The sequence below is a fragment of the Diplotaxodon limnothrissa genome, linkage group LG8 (assembly GCF_057381915.1).
Source record: "Diplotaxodon limnothrissa isolate DT_005_m linkage group LG8, D_limnothrissa_male_GT1.1, whole genome shotgun sequence".
NCBI classification, from domain to species: Eukaryota; Metazoa; Chordata; class Actinopteri; order Cichliformes; family Cichlidae; genus Diplotaxodon; species Diplotaxodon limnothrissa.
In genome coordinates, this window is record NC_140603.1 from 24,209,822 (window position 1) to 24,225,314 (window position 15,493).

At 40.0% G+C, this 15,493-nt stretch overlaps 2 protein-coding genes across 2 annotated transcripts; both read right to left on the bottom strand.

Annotated features, from left to right (window-relative positions):
* Positions 1–5,791: 5,791 nt before the first annotated feature.
* prph2a (peripherin 2a (retinal degeneration, slow)) lies at positions 5,792–11,312 on the bottom strand. The gene is made up of 3 exons (XM_085360948.1): positions 10,732–11,312; positions 9,154–9,400; positions 5,792–5,995 (listed from the first exon to the last, which is right to left on the bottom strand). The coding sequence occupies exons 1-3, from the start codon at positions 11,310–11,312 to the stop codon at positions 5,792–5,794; spliced, it is 1,032 nt and encodes a 343-aa protein (XP_085217074.1).
* A 2,838-nt stretch (positions 11,313–14,150) lies between these two features.
* On the bottom strand, positions 14,151–15,290 carry tbcc (tubulin folding cofactor C). Its single transcript, XM_085360949.1, has one exon. The coding sequence runs from the start codon at positions 15,264–15,266 to the stop codon at positions 14,223–14,225; it is 1,044 nt and encodes a 347-aa protein (XP_085217075.1). The 5' UTR covers positions 15,267–15,290; the 3' UTR covers positions 14,151–14,222.
* Positions 15,291–15,493: the final 203 nt, after the last annotated feature.

Below are 15,493 nucleotides of genomic sequence, written 5' to 3' on the forward strand. Positions count from 1 at the left end.
TCTAAGATAAGCTTAAGGGGACATGAGATGATTAATGGAATACGAACTGCAAAAATCTAAGCTTTTATCAACACTTTTATTCCTACATTTGATCCTTTAATCAGAGACGTTTAAAGGGAAACCTAAATGCTCCTAAATGTCTGAAACATTGCTTTCATAAGAAGTCGCAAGCCACACATGTTGGAAATCACTGGTTTACTCTGAGCTGTGTATTCTATACATGTATATAAAAAATAACCTTGAAGTGGGCTGAAGCTGTCAAATAAAAAAAGTGTTTCATATGCAGGTGTTAAATCAGTAATATAAGCACCTCACAGCTGTGCACAAGTACAGTACTTGAATAAATGAACGAAGAGCTTCCCAACACTGCTGATTGCATTTATTAATGATTGATATGTTGATTGCTTTTAATGTCAGGAAATGGTCACTTGATCCAGCCACCTATAGAGAGAAAAGCAGCAAAAATTTCCTATTTGAAAGGAGATTTTGGCCAATAGATTCAAAATTGACAGATTTTCTCTTTTCAGATTACAGTTTTACACAGATTATATTTATCAGTTAAGAATACACAGCCCTAAGATCTAAATTGAACATTGAGGTGCCTCTTAATTAGTATATGTATATATTCTAATTGCTTTTTGTTGGTAGTACTGTACTCATCCTCCAGTGGAAAACTCTCCTCTCCTCTCCTGTTCACTGCTTTGAAGACTTTTGTCACTGAAATAATAAGATGGTGTGAGTGCTGCATTTGTCCTTTGTGGGTGGTTACGGCTGCTGCTGCTGCTCCAGCAGGAGAAATGTTACTGCTGAAGAAACAGATAGGTGCGAGGGTCTAAACTTAACTTGTTGTAAATCACACGCATGTTCGCGTCCACTCTCTCTCTCTCACACACACACACACACACACACACACACACACACACACACACACACACACACACACACACATAGTGGCGACACAGTCTGTGTGCCCATGCATGCCTCAGCTTAAGCCTTTTGTCAGGCGGTGCTGGCCTCCCACCTGGTTTCTCTCCTCTCTCCAGTGTTATACACACAGTGTGTTTTTTCCTTGTAAGACCAAACTTATGATTGAGGCCGTGTGTGTACGTGTTTGTGTGTGTCCGAGCAGCAGGAATTGTAACGGTGCAGCAGTGCTGGTAATGGCTGGTCAGCTGGTATGGCGAGTATTCAGGGCGGGGGCAGTGCATTGTCCTCTCATAGCTCTAACAATGCCCCTCTGAACAGGCCACACATCTACCAGTCACGGGCCTCTCGCTCGCTCTCTCTCTCTCTGACTTTCTCTCTCTGCTTTTCTTTCTGTCTGCCATATTTATTCAGGCCCATAGTGAAGTGTAAAGTGAGATGTGATAGCAGCTAGCGTCCCTGACCATTGACAGAAGCGTCAAGGTCAACGGGCTAATATTAGAGCTCGTGTCACTCATTGCCTCTCTGCAACCACATCACACCTTGCATGTTCATTATCGCGTTAAATAATTAATAAACACCTCGAATCTTGCATGTATTCATAAGTGCCACTCCTTTATGAATAATTAATGTTCAGCATCAGTTGTTAATGCACTGATTTTTAAACAAGTCTCATATATGAGAGACTGGGGGCTTGGTTAGTATTTTTTAAGTATTTACATAGCAAGAACTCCAACACTGCTGCATATTTTCTTATGTCTCACTGGGATGGAAGAATTTCAATCACCAATTAGAAATGACCATTTTTTTCTCATTTTATTTGTTTTTTAATAACTGATTCGATCTGTTTAGTGTGTCTCAGCTTTTACAGCAATAAGAGTTATTGTGTCATATCGTTGTATGCATGTTATATTTTACATTTTGAAAGAGCAGCTGCCTGGAATGAACTTTTTGAAAATGGTTTCTGATGTTTTACATGCAAACTATTTTATGAGGAAGGAAGTAAATAATAGGTTATTTACTTAACAATTTCAAAAAGTTGGTGTCATTTTTTAAACAGTTTTCTCTTTTCTAAGTCTAAATTATTTTTAAAGAAATTGTCAACAGATTAATTAAACGAAACTCAAGCAATATAGTTCCTCTTCATTCCACAATGAGAAGGCCACGCCTGCTGCATTATCACTGATGGAAAGACACCCTCTTGTGGGCTTCTAATGTAAATGAAATCATTCAGTTAATTAACAGTCAGTGATAGTAAGAAGTCTGTGCATTCCCCAACTTCCATTAAAAGAGCTGTGTGTGCCTGCTTGAGGAGCAGGTATAAGCTCAGTTAACTCACCCTGTAGTCACTGGCAGTAACATAGAAAATGGGCTGGAAAGCCAGCCAGATGATGCAGGTGGTGTACATGGTAAAGCCGATGAACTTGGCCTCATTGAAGTTCTCGGGGCATTTGCGGGTTTTGAAGGCGTAGACTGTGCAGAGGATAATGAGGATGCAGTTATAAGTGAGAGACATGAGCATGCTGGAGTCCTTGCTGTTACACTTCAGGGTGACCACATCTCTCCTCTCTGGGTTCACTTCCTTCCTCACCCCTGGGGTCTCCACCAGCAGCCAGACCACCACCACTACCAGCTGGCAAGAGATCAGAGCACCACAGATGGCAACCTGGGAAGCTGGGCTGATAAAACGAGGCCTCTGGGCTCCATCCTTCACTCCACTGAAGATCCGAGCAATGCGATTGGTCTTGGTTAAGAGGGCTGAGTAGCAAACGGCAAAAGAGGTGCCTAAGCCTAGCCGGCGTAGCGTGCACACAGCTGTGGAAGGTTTGGCGATGTAGATGAATGTCATGCAATAGCACATCAGCACTCCAAGCAGAAGAATATAGGAGAGCTCACGTCCACTAGCCTTCACTACTGGTGTCTCATTGTGTTTAAAGCTCTACAAAGCACCCAATATGACATTTGGAATCCAAATAAAATAAATCGAAAGAGGCAGATTATAAAAGTTAGCTGTACTTATGAGAACAGCTGTGGCAGCGTGATTGTTCTGTTACAGATTACATTGTCACAGAACAGTCACACTGTCACTGCTGGACTTAATTAATTAAATAGATCAACATGACGGTCAGCATGATTTGGTCACAGCTGGTTACCTGCAGTCACCAACAGAGAGCAGCAGAATACAGACGACGTATAGGATGCTCTTAGCAGATTAAAAGTTTAGAAGCTGCCTCTGTGGGAGGGAGTACTCACTGTCTGAAGACAATACTCAACCTTGTTTGCATGGTCACATATTCTGCAGGTGTATTACCATTAAAAGGAGAAGATGCTTTTTTTTAATGCAGTATGCAAACAAATATGAGTGTGCCATTAGAAACATAAACACAGGGGTGGAAACAAAGTATCTACATCTAGTCAGCACAGTTCTTTACTTCCAATATCTCCAATTTTGGCCAATATGTTTTATTTCTTGTCCATTTAATAATTTAGCCACCCAATTACTTTTCACTTTGCATTTTAACAGACAAAACATATCTATTTCTAATAAAGTATGTATTTTTTAATAGATTAAATCATCCAAGAAATTAAAGAGCATAAAAATATCTCCACTACTAAAAACTGACAATGACAAGAATGATCCAATTATTCAGTAATACAACACCTATATGGAGTCATGTTCAATTCAATTCATATCGGGCCAAATCACAACATTCACAATCACAACCAACACTTCAAACCTCTTTATAATGTTGGGTGAAGACCTACAATAAAGCTGTGTAATTATGACTTTTGAATGTAGTATTTTCACTTGCACCTGAGTACTTTCTCTGTGTTGCAATGCTATTTTTGGTTAGGTACTCAGCTAAATACTTGACACTATAGCTCTAGTGGAAATTAAGAACTTGCATTTAGATACTGAACTGCAATGCTATTTTTTGACTACTACATTTTATAAAGCCCCAACATTAAAATGTCAGTGATTACCTGATGAATAATAAATGCTTTTATGTGATACTTCAAGAAGTTACTTTAATTTCACATATTTAAAAAAGAAGAAGAAAGAAATTCAATAAAGTGGTGCCTTATTTTTCTTTCATACCACCCTGATCTTCACTTTCCCTTGTTTGTCTCTATCTCTGTCTTTCGTGTCTCGAATCCTGCAGCAGGACATCACCTGCTCACCTGGTCGAGGGGTTCGTGCTAATCTAAAGCCGATTAAGCTTCTTATCTACTCAGCGCTGGTTATGTGCTTTGGTCCAACAAAAATACAGCACAGAGTTGGCTTCTTTGCCGTTCCTGCTGACTCTTCACAGCACTCCCTCACATCTGCTCTAACAACACCACACTGGCTTTAATATCATGGCTCGTAATTCCTCATGGCTAAAGTTTTGAGAACATGTGGCTTTCGATTCAGATACACACGTTATTAGCGGATTTAGTTTCAACAGGATGGATAAAGAGTACCTTACAGGTTATTATTTACCAATATATCAACCAAAGAGATCAAAGGATTTTCCGACTTGCGCCCTCTGAAGTCAAACCTCATTTTAGAGTAGGTTTAAGTCACAAAAAGTGCATAAAACCAAAGAAAAGAACAAGTGAGAGTAACATTTGTTGCATGTTTCTTGAGAATGCATCCCGTGCATAGCTCCTCCTCAAGCACACACACATACTGTACACACATGTCCTTACATTGGGCATGTGAAAAGTCATCCCATGGCCATGTGAAAGCAGTAATACCTTAATAGGCCTTATCCTATTGGCTTAATAAGGAACCCAGTGGCACTCACAGCATGCCTCATGACTCAAGGTCGAGACAACACAACGCCATCATTGCACTGCTGTATGTCGTCTCTAATATCCTTTATTCGCGTATACAGTCAGCATAATCTCTCCTCTACACAGTCACACAAAGCCAAGAAAATTATTTGGAAAAAAGAAAAACAACTTTACATTGATTCAAATAAAAGATTCAACTTAATTACATTCTTTTAAAAAAGTAATTTTTCATCTTTTCTACGTCATATACAAAGTTATATACTGTACATACACATATGTCAATATACAGATACTGAATGCACTAGGGAAATATCAAAGAGGATCTGAGATTACAGTACAGGGGTCAGGAACCAAGATTTAGCTGCCAATTTCAGGCCACAGGTTTGGAGTCACCCCATGTTTCTGAACTTCCTGATTCCCATGCTCAGTCTTGATCCATGTGTTGCACTGTTCATGCATGACTGATTCATTTAATTGAAAATTATACTCCATCTCAGCTGCTTATCCAGTGAACTGGAGTATAAATGGGGGCAAGTCAGAGGGGTTAATTTGTCTGCTTTGACTATAAAGTAGCCTAGACGGGTTAGCAAAAATAAAACATTGCAAAACCTGAGTTAAATATCTTCAATCTGCACCATTGGGTTCCATGAGAGGGGGGGATTGCATAGCAACCACCATCCCCGCCAAACTACGTGACAGCAAAATAAAGGAGAAAATTACATGCTTTCAATACATATAACATTTACTTGATTTATAACTTTGCACTTTTTTTGGAGAAAAAAATGCACAAAGTGTCAGAAAGCAGAACTGTAAACCTAATTAAAAACATGCTGGTGCAAAAACAAACAAAAAAACAAAAAACCATGCTGGTGGTTGTTTTACTGGGGAAAACCAAAACTAAAAACCCATCCAGCTGCTATTTATCAAAGTATGAATATGCAATATGATCTTTTCACGTCCATTTCTAATGAGTTCATAACCAAATATATGAGTAGGCCTACAAAATAAATGCTGGTAGAAAAATCTCACATGTCTTTGATTTTCTCCTCAGGTGGGAGTGGGGTCAGTTTGTTCAGGTGGCGCTAGCTCAGCTCACTGTTTCAACCGCTGGCTCACCCTCCTCCACCTTGATGCCTTTGCCCATGGACTTCATTTTGTCCATGATGTCAGTGAACGTCTCCTTCACTGTCTTCTCCAGGAGCCAGCCCTCGCTCTCGCTCTCTGGATCCTCCGGATTAGCAAGGTTACACAGGGAGCTGTGGACATACTGCAGGCCCACAGTCACACTAGCCTGCAAGGAACAGGAACACAGATCTGATAAACTTAATGTGAAATGTAGCCATGCCACATGAAAGAAAACGTTTAAGAAGGGAATTTATTATACACTTGTGCTACAATAATTTGATTGAAATTCCAGTTTAATCAGAAAGATAGAAAAATGATATTATATGAAGGAAGACATTGAATTGAAGTTAAACAAATGTTGTTTGCGGTTTAGAACATAATATTATCAAGACAATTAGCTAATTATCAGAGGATATCTAGACAAAAATCTGTATTCTCATCATTACTGGAAGTTTCAAATCAGAGCAAAGGAAAAGTATCACCATTGCTCAGCTCCAAATTAATGGGCCTGTTCTACTCATCTATAGTTCCATATTTTATTCTTGGACTATACTTAAATAACATTGCTTGTTTCAGCTAAAAAAAATTTTTTATCTTCTACTGGGTCTTGGTGCTGCATGATGCATGATTTTCTCTGATTGGCTGCCCTGCCCAAGCAGAAGATTGGAGTAATAGGCGGTGTTCACAGACTGTGCTGTTTGTGTGGGATGCCCACATTTGAATATCCCCTCTTTAAGACATCACACAAATCCAAAAGTATAAAAATGGAGCATTCAGTGCAGATGTGGGATGACCTCATTCTTATAATTCCGCTATGTAGTTGTCTTTAATTTAACAAACCAGGTATAATAGGTCCACTGTAATGCATCAGTTGTACGTAGTGAATTTTAGCACTCATGGATGCTAAAAATCTGCTGCAGCATAACAATTCTGATTACTTAAGCTGAAATGTAATTAATAATGCTCTTTCAGATAATTTAATAAATCCTTTAATTAAATTTTAAAGCAAAAATGGAAAATATCTGATGTTTTCCAGTGTAATAATATTAAATTCAGAACTCCAGTTTCACTAATAATTAAAAAAAATCTTCAGCTATTATTTTGAATATCTTCTAAATGCTTAGAAATGTTTGCATGGTTTTTATAAGTAGGACATGAAAAGATGATACAACTTTACATCTTTCAATAAATGTATGAGTCAGAAATTGTGTAATATACTGCAAATATGTTGTGTTAAGGCAAATATTCAAGCAAGGAAAATGAAATTAGGAGCTTTTTTAAATTCTTGAAGTAATCTATAGCCTATAGGGCTAACATCTCATTAGGACAGTTAAGATCCAGTTACTGTAAATGGAGACATCAGATCAGGAGATCAGACTCCTGGAAATAAGTATTTCCTTGTCACCTCTTGCAGATTAACCCATATGTGTCGGCACAGAGATGCTTGCGTAACTCCTCTTTTAAATCTAGGATTCCTCCGAGCGTGCATCTGATTAGCTGAAGCTGTGTTTTTACAACAAACAATTGTCTGCTGGATTTCTGGAGCAAAGATGTTATCTGTATGGCTCTATTTACTGTCTCCTCAAGGTGATGCAGGAACCCAAACAATTTATATCATCGCTGTGGTCACTGGCTTCAAGGATTCACCTGTACATGTCTATTTGTTCTGCATAATCATAAGCAGATATTTTGGCTTTACAAACAACCACAGATGTTGGCAGTGGAGGCCAAGGAGAAAGTAAAGAGAGGAAAGAGGACACACATGGCTGTTACAGGATTTAGGTAGAAAGTAGCAGGTGAGAAACCGCAGGTGAGCTAAATCGTGCCAAAGGTGGCACAGGGTATCTCGATAGTAGGGCAGGAGAAAATATATTTAGGTAAAGAGGATAGCGGTGTTTGGGAAGGAGATGCAGTAAGTGGGTATTACTGATAGCGTGGGCAGACTGTGGAAAGAAGGGAAGAAGCAGGGATGGAGGAAACTGATGGAAGAAATGCCAACTAGGTCAAGGCTTTGCATGTTTATTCACCTGACTTCCTACTAGCTGGACATTAAAGACTTTCTCTCAATTTCAGTCATTTAACTGAAAATGATCTGAGGAAAAAATGCAGAACAATTTAAAAATGAATAAAATCTAGTCGGATACAGGTACAATATTTGTGACTTAAGAAGGCTGTTGTTACTTTTATCTGCTGACAAGGGAAGCTGCGGTCCTTAATGTGTGCAGGAATGTTATAAGTTGGTATCTATTGTTTTAGGCCCACTATCCAACTGGAGCAAATGTGATGAGGTAACTCGAGAATTTCAGTAAAAAATAAACTGAGAACTGATTTTCCTTGAAGAAAAAATCAACATATTTAGTTCCAATTGTTCTTCAAAGTGCCTCTTGCAAACTGAAATGTATTGCTAGGCCTGTTAGAGACTGTCTAACCTACTGCATGAAAGTGAATTGGACTGAAGTCATAGGTTAAGGACAGAAGGGGAGGTTAACCAGTTGCCAGACTAACCAATTTGTCTTTGTTGATATAAAAAAAATGGGAAGTACTGCTAGAAAACACTTAGACACATAAATATCTCTGATTTGTCAGATCGAATAGGCTGAATTATCTGTATTATTTTTCTGAACATAACAATTTTCCAGACTATTTCTCATTTCAAATGAGGCTTTTCCCTGTTCAGAATTCTTGGGATGTTAAGCCCATTGGGAATATGGGAAAACATTGTCTGGTGCCCATTTACCTATCAGTTGTTTCTATTGTAGGCTCCACCAACAGATTTCAAGGCTAGAGTAGTGCTCCAAAGAACTCTGTATTTCTGATTAAAATGACTAACACACCTGCCTGGCTTCAATTTAGCTATCAGCAAGGTTGTTGCTATTTCTAGATATTGATATGCCAAGACCAGCTGTTTGTATCTTCAAACAAGCCTTCCACCAGTGGACATGGAAATATATACTTTTCTGTAATAGTTGTGACAACAACAATATTTTGTGCATTAAGGTCACTTCTGCAATTGGGGTATTTAAAAAAAACGCCCACTACAACTGAAACACTCAACAGCTCTCAAGCAGTCCCCTCTATTGTTTATTTTCTTTCCATGTGAATAGATTAATGAGGACATACTGTTTGCAAAACCAACATTAGACAGAGACAATGTTACAGTAGAAGACTTAATTAGACATTTATGCACGATCTCCATTCCTCCATGCAGTGGATAGTGCATGGGATTGTTCTAACTTTTAAATGAAGTTGAAAAGAGCTACATTTTCCAACTAAGAAGTGAACATTGTTTCAGTTAATATATTTAAGTAAGTCTGTGGCACTGACCTCCAGCATAGTGACCAGTATCACCAGGGCTCCGATGGTGTTCATCATGCCACCATAGTAGGACAGCAGGGCATCGCGGCATCCCCGGTTCCACACGTTGAGATCCTCTGTGTAGTGGTCATAACTGTAGTGGGCAGTGTTGTTGGTCATCTGTGCCTGAATGCAGGGTCTGGGGGAGCTGGGGTTACAGCAGCTGAAGGGCACTCCATCCATCAGATACTGGCCATCAACATTACTGCCAATGCGGCTAGGAAGAAGAGGAACAGTAAAGGGGAAGATGATGTTGAAGGCCAGGAATGGGCTGTTACTTGAATTAGCACACCTGTGTTAGACTTCCCTTCGTTCAGATTTAACTGGAATCCATACATTACTCCAGGTCAAAAGTTGTTGTATTATACTTTGCAGTACAATCTTACCTTGACAATAAACAACATTAAATCAGCTATCCAACCTCCACAAAGCTAGCCTGAATTGGCATTCAGTCGTCAGCTAAAATGTTCCATCATACACTGCTGTTTCAAACTATCTCAAGGAGTACATATTAAGGTCTGAACAACTGCGAGAAGCAAGAAGGCAGGCACTCAAACACTGAAATTAGAATCACTGCTCAGTCTGAGTAGCTGATCTTGACTATGATTGAGAGTAGTAGGTCAATGGAAAGACAAGTGTAATTGGATCACAAAGAACTGGGGGGTGTCAGATATGTATCCGTTATTGCAAGAAATGTCACCACCTACTTGAGCTTTCCGAATTATGACCCAGACAACTTGTTGGTCAAAAGCACAGAGACTTTATGATGTAGAATAATTCTGGAGTTACTGTTACTAAGAAAGTTGGCAGTGAATGTGATATCTTGCATGTATAAGTACAACAAAAACCTGTAATGGCACCACAACAACACTGACCCCAAATGCTGCCCAATTAGAAGGCTCTAAAGCATAGCTGTTTCCTGTTTTCATGATAACGCTGTTGTCCTTAGTTTATGCTAATGTGAGCATCTCTGGCTACACTTTTTTTGACTGGCAGTGCTGTTATTGGAGTGCTGCCATGTCCTCTGCTGATTGGACAAGACACTGGGTTCATGAAGGACAAGACACTGTAATCCTGGAGATTAAACACTAATTATGTCCCGGCACACAAAATTGTTTACAAAAAGTTAAGTGGTGCTGGTTGGCCGAGACATAAACAGGCTAGTGTAAAGCTTTCTCGTGGGACTTGACTGTATCTTTTTCTGCAACCATTCACTAAAGTCCAGATCTTCACATATAAGTGCCCCCAGATCTCTTCTCTGACCCCAAGAACACATCTCTGCTATGAACTATAGCAGTCACCGTTTCTGCTATGGTAATCCTCAGTGGATGAAAGTAAGTATTACGCCTGATCTGATCTACCTTCATTTCAAATCCACTTATACTGAACTCTAACTTTGCACAGATCACCCCACCTCAGCAGCTTGGTGCACTTAGGTTCAACGGCAATCCAAACACATTCATTTTACTTCCACATTAAATAACTCTGCAACTTTTAAGGCCAACAATAAAGGATTTAACTTTTTTTAAAAAAATCTCTGTCACTTACTCTTTGACTTCCTTTGAGCTGAAGTCCAGGTAGCGGTTGCTGACCCACTGAATCTCAAACCAATCTCTGTAGTTGTCATTTCCACAGCAACGAAACTCAATCTGCATCAAGTCCAGGGTCCTCTTCATGTAGCAGCGTCCCGGTGTGTCGGTGTCCTTGTAGTACCTCATGCCGTTCCTCAACCCTTCAGCCAGGGTGAACTGCATAGGGATTCTCATCAAGAAACACAGCACGGCCGTGACAAGCAGCAGGGCGTTGAATCCTACACAGAATACCAAGTAGTTCTTCAACATGGGCTTCCACTTTGCAAACTTATCGGGGTCCAGTGAGTCATAGCACACTTTGCCTCCAAAGACGTTGATGCTGCAGGCTATTAGACCCATGAGAATAAGCAGATTGGGCAAAAAGTGGCTTTCATTGTTGTCCATAAGTTCAGAGCGTTTTCGCAGCTCGATCTTGAAGAACAGACCCATGCTGAGGACCAACACGCCGGCCAACACAGCAAACCAGTACATGAACCAGACTGTCTGAGCCAACTTTACTCGCTTTTTCAGATCAAACTTAACTGGCAACAAAGCCATTCTTCAATCTGTGATGTGTCCTTGCTTGTAAAAAACACTGCAGGAGTTCCAAGATTTCCACTTCGGTTTAGATAAAGTTCTTGAGTATGCTAACCTGCACTTCCCTGTTTGTTTGTAATCAGTATGTCCTCTGGCTGGTCCGAAAGAACAGAAGAGTCAGCTCAGACTGTAATCCATCCTATGGCAAAAGAACCGCTATAAAGAACTCAGGAGAACAGCACCGGATCCTTATTTTAAAGGTTCTTCTGCACCATTGAGTCCTAAACTTCAGTGTTCAAAAGGGTTTATTTCTTCAAACCTTTACAGGAGAAGCTAATGTTGCGTTCTCTCAAAGAGGTTGAGGATGGCCGGGGATCCTCATGATTAAACTCAAAGTTGCAGTACGTCATGCTAAGCCCCTGTAAGCACCCTGATCCAATTTACAGAAGATGAGCCTGATCGTAAGCTGCTGCCAGGGGCCATAATTGGTTTGAGTGTTCATGTGGTCATGGTTGCCTTGATCAAACACATCAGGAGCAGCACAAGTTTCAGCAGATGGTTGACAAAGGTAATGGACATGACAGTAGGGCTAATGATAAAGCCTAATCATTCATAGGTATGGGGTCCACAAGCTCAACACAAACCAGATGTCTTCACAACGAATCAAAAACACTGAGTTAATAAAGCCCCACTATGACTTTACTTTGGAAGTAATTGCTTAATAAATCAAGACCAAACTGTGACAAACTGGACAAATTAAAATTTTGCTTAAACATTATTAAACATGAAAATTCAGTGTTTGCAGTAAACGTTGTCTGGCAAGCTGATAAAAAATATTCTATTGCTTTCATTGATGTTCTTGTTGTCATTTGCTATCTTGGCAGTTAGAACCAACACAGTGTCTGGCACATACACGAGCCAGATACTTGTGCTGATCAAAGCCAGGCCTTTCCCTGAACGGTCTATTCTTCTTTCTCCTTGTGGCTGGATGTGAGAGCTGCAGTGTTGCTAAATGTTTACCAAATGCAATTGGAACACTGAACGCCCAATCTCCTGATGCTCTTTTCACAATGTCTTTCATCAAACCTTTGTGCGTGTTTAGCGCTGTCTCACTAACAATATTTATGTGTTATAATCATAAGTTTGCAGTTGTCATAGACATGAATGTCATGCTAACACCAGGTATTCAATGATTTATTTAAACTGTTGGCCAAATGAATATTTCACAGCACTACTGGTTTATTCAGTAGTGTCTTATACTGCCTACAACCTGAGTGAGCAACGATATTTTTAGGAAGCAGCTGCCAAAAGCTCTTTCTTCTCTACCCCATGCAGTAACTCTTGATAATGTGACACATGTTTAGCAAAAAATACTCTTTATTGCGCTTAATTTCAAAGCTGGACTGTCCACTACATTTTATATTATGAGATATTTGCTGTGATTGTTTTAACTACATTTATTAAGCCATTTTATTTTATTTGCTTTATTAAATTTTAGGAGCCATTTAACTCTATATTGCCGATTTATTCTATTATCTTCCGTTTTTCCATAGCATTCTATTTTGTTTCCTTCTTATTTTTTGGATTTTTAAATGGCTTAGACTGCATTTTAAATAAAATACAAACACAGAGATCTTTTCTTTTCTTACTATTTTTCCCCCTCCTCCTTTATTTTGTGTAACTTGCATTACCTTTGTGGGCAGGAATTTTAAAAGGCAGAGTCGGTATAAAAACAAAGCCTGAACTATAACAGACTTAAAAATAAAAAATCTCAGACTTGGTGTCTTAATATTTTTGTGTAATAACAATTTACTTTCTGTTCCTTCTGCAAGAAAACCTATATAATCTCTCAAAAGATGCACATTTTACATTAACTGTAAACACTACTCCCATTTTTCCCCCCACATATTTCAATGCAAAAATTATTCAATATAAAAATGGTTGAATTAATTATACCTGAACTTTATGGTCATCAGAAAACACATTTTGAGAGCACATGAAAGCTAGAGCTCCTTCAGTGTTGGTCAAGTCTTACTGAAACTTTATCAGTAACTTAGTAAGAAGGGTATTTTCAACAGGGTGCTCTACTTTGTTCTTGGGTCAGTGACTAACCCATGTCCACAAACTTGTTTTTTAACTGCATATTACCTGTTCTTCAGTGCAGTATTTTTTTCCCTCTGCATGGGAGTTTATGACATAAACAGCTACACAAGGGAATACCTATTGAGTACTCTGAAATATGGCTGGTGAGGTTTTCAAAGACATCCAAAGTTGGATCAGACTTAACCAGTTTGATTTCCTGCATTGCCCAAGTAGTGAAAACATCCCTCGTGATATGGATGGTGAAATTCCACAGCTAAACGCAGACCATAGATAATGATTGAGTATGTTTTGGTCCCTTTATACTCCCAGATCTTACTCTTCCTCCCCTTATGTACCATTTTTGATTTTGCAAAATGTCCTGAGTTAATCCCAAAGAGGTACACATGCAGTATGAATTTCTGAATACTTCTGTTTATACACCTCTTTATAAATGTGGTGAATAGACTCAAAACTTCATATAAGCTGTAAAAATCTGATAGCTATTGAATTGGAATAATAACATGAAACTGAAAATCTTCATGTTTTGGTCTGTTAGGTAAAACAAGTGATTCTGAAAAGCTCAGCCTGTCCCAATACCAAACTACTTGAAATCTGACTTTGACCCTAGACTCTTAAGAATTACTTATTTTTGAGAAAAAAAAACAAACAAACAAAAAAAATAACCACACAGTAACAGCCCAAATTAAGTGAATTTTTATTTAAATATATTAATGAAGATTATATCCATGAAATAAAATGGACATTAAATGTGCATTCTGGCCGCAAGCAGTTCATGTAAAATTTCTACTATCATTTGTTTTAGTGCATTAGGTCATTAAAAGTCCCATTCTAGGAGTCCCAGTTGGCTTTTCTGTCTGCTTCTGGAATAACAGTCCAGTTTGGGGAAGGTGTCCCAGCAGCAAGCCAGTTGAAGTCATCCACCTGAGTCCAGTTGTTTCGGGCCCGGTCCAGCCCAGACACAGTGAAGTCCTCTTCCAGGGTGGGATAGGACCATGTGAACGGGGCAAAGCTCACTCCGTGACAGTCCTCTATGATGGCTCGGCTGGTGACGTGCAGATACACTTGTGTGTCGGTTGTGTTGTGGGTCCGCAGCTGCTGACAGGGAAAGGCCAGCACGCTGTTTCTGCAATTATCTACAAAAACTGAACTGGACACCGGCCCGCACAGGATCTCACAGCTGTCGATGTGTTTCAGGTGCAGCGTGCTGGGGGAGCCGAACAGATGGACTTTGCAGTTGGTCAGGTGAGTGAGAAGCACATCTCGTTTTTGGATCTCTTCAGCCGTCTTGGTCAGAAACTCACTGGTCATGTTGGAGAAGCCGCACTGCTCGGCGGGTGCTGCTCCATCCACCTGGGTCCTACCTGTCTCTGCAGGTGTGCCTTCATCACGGGGAAGGGGATGAGCATCTTGTGCAGAGGCTTTATCTGTTGCCTTGGTGCGAGTTCGAAAGGCAAACTTCTTCCTGGGCAAAGCCTCCTCTTTGGTCTCAGACAGCGAGGTTTGGAGTTTCTGGAGAGCAGCCTGGGCTTGCCTGAGCTCGTACTGCGTTAGAAACTGCATACTGTCATTCAGAAACTTTTGCAGCTGGAGAGTTTTGGTCGTGGCCTCTTCTAGTTTCTCAGTCACCACAGCGCGCTCAGCTCCGGAACAGCTGGACAGTAGCTCCTCTATACACGCCCGCTCCCTGTTGAAGGCGATGGAGAAATACTCGCTCTTCTCCTCGGCGACAGAATGGCTCTCTTTAGCCTCCTTCCTCCGCTCGGCATCCTCGATCCTTGCCTGGTGCCGCTTCTGAAGTCGCTCTTGTATCCTGGCCGCCCCACTTTCGCCAGAAAAACCACTTTCCTCGTTACCTTCAATCACCGCTGCCATATTGTCGCACTGATAGTTGTGTCGGAAGTGATGACCCTCTTCTTCGTGACTTTCGCAAAGCCAACATATGCACTGTGGCACACCGCCACCTGCTGCATCGGAGTTTTTAAGCTAATTTTAAAAACTATATATATATTTTTTCTTTTTCAAAGATGAAATAAAACCTGCAATTTAACCACAAAATTATATAATTTCTTCTACATTTGGTCTCTTTATAAGCTTCGACA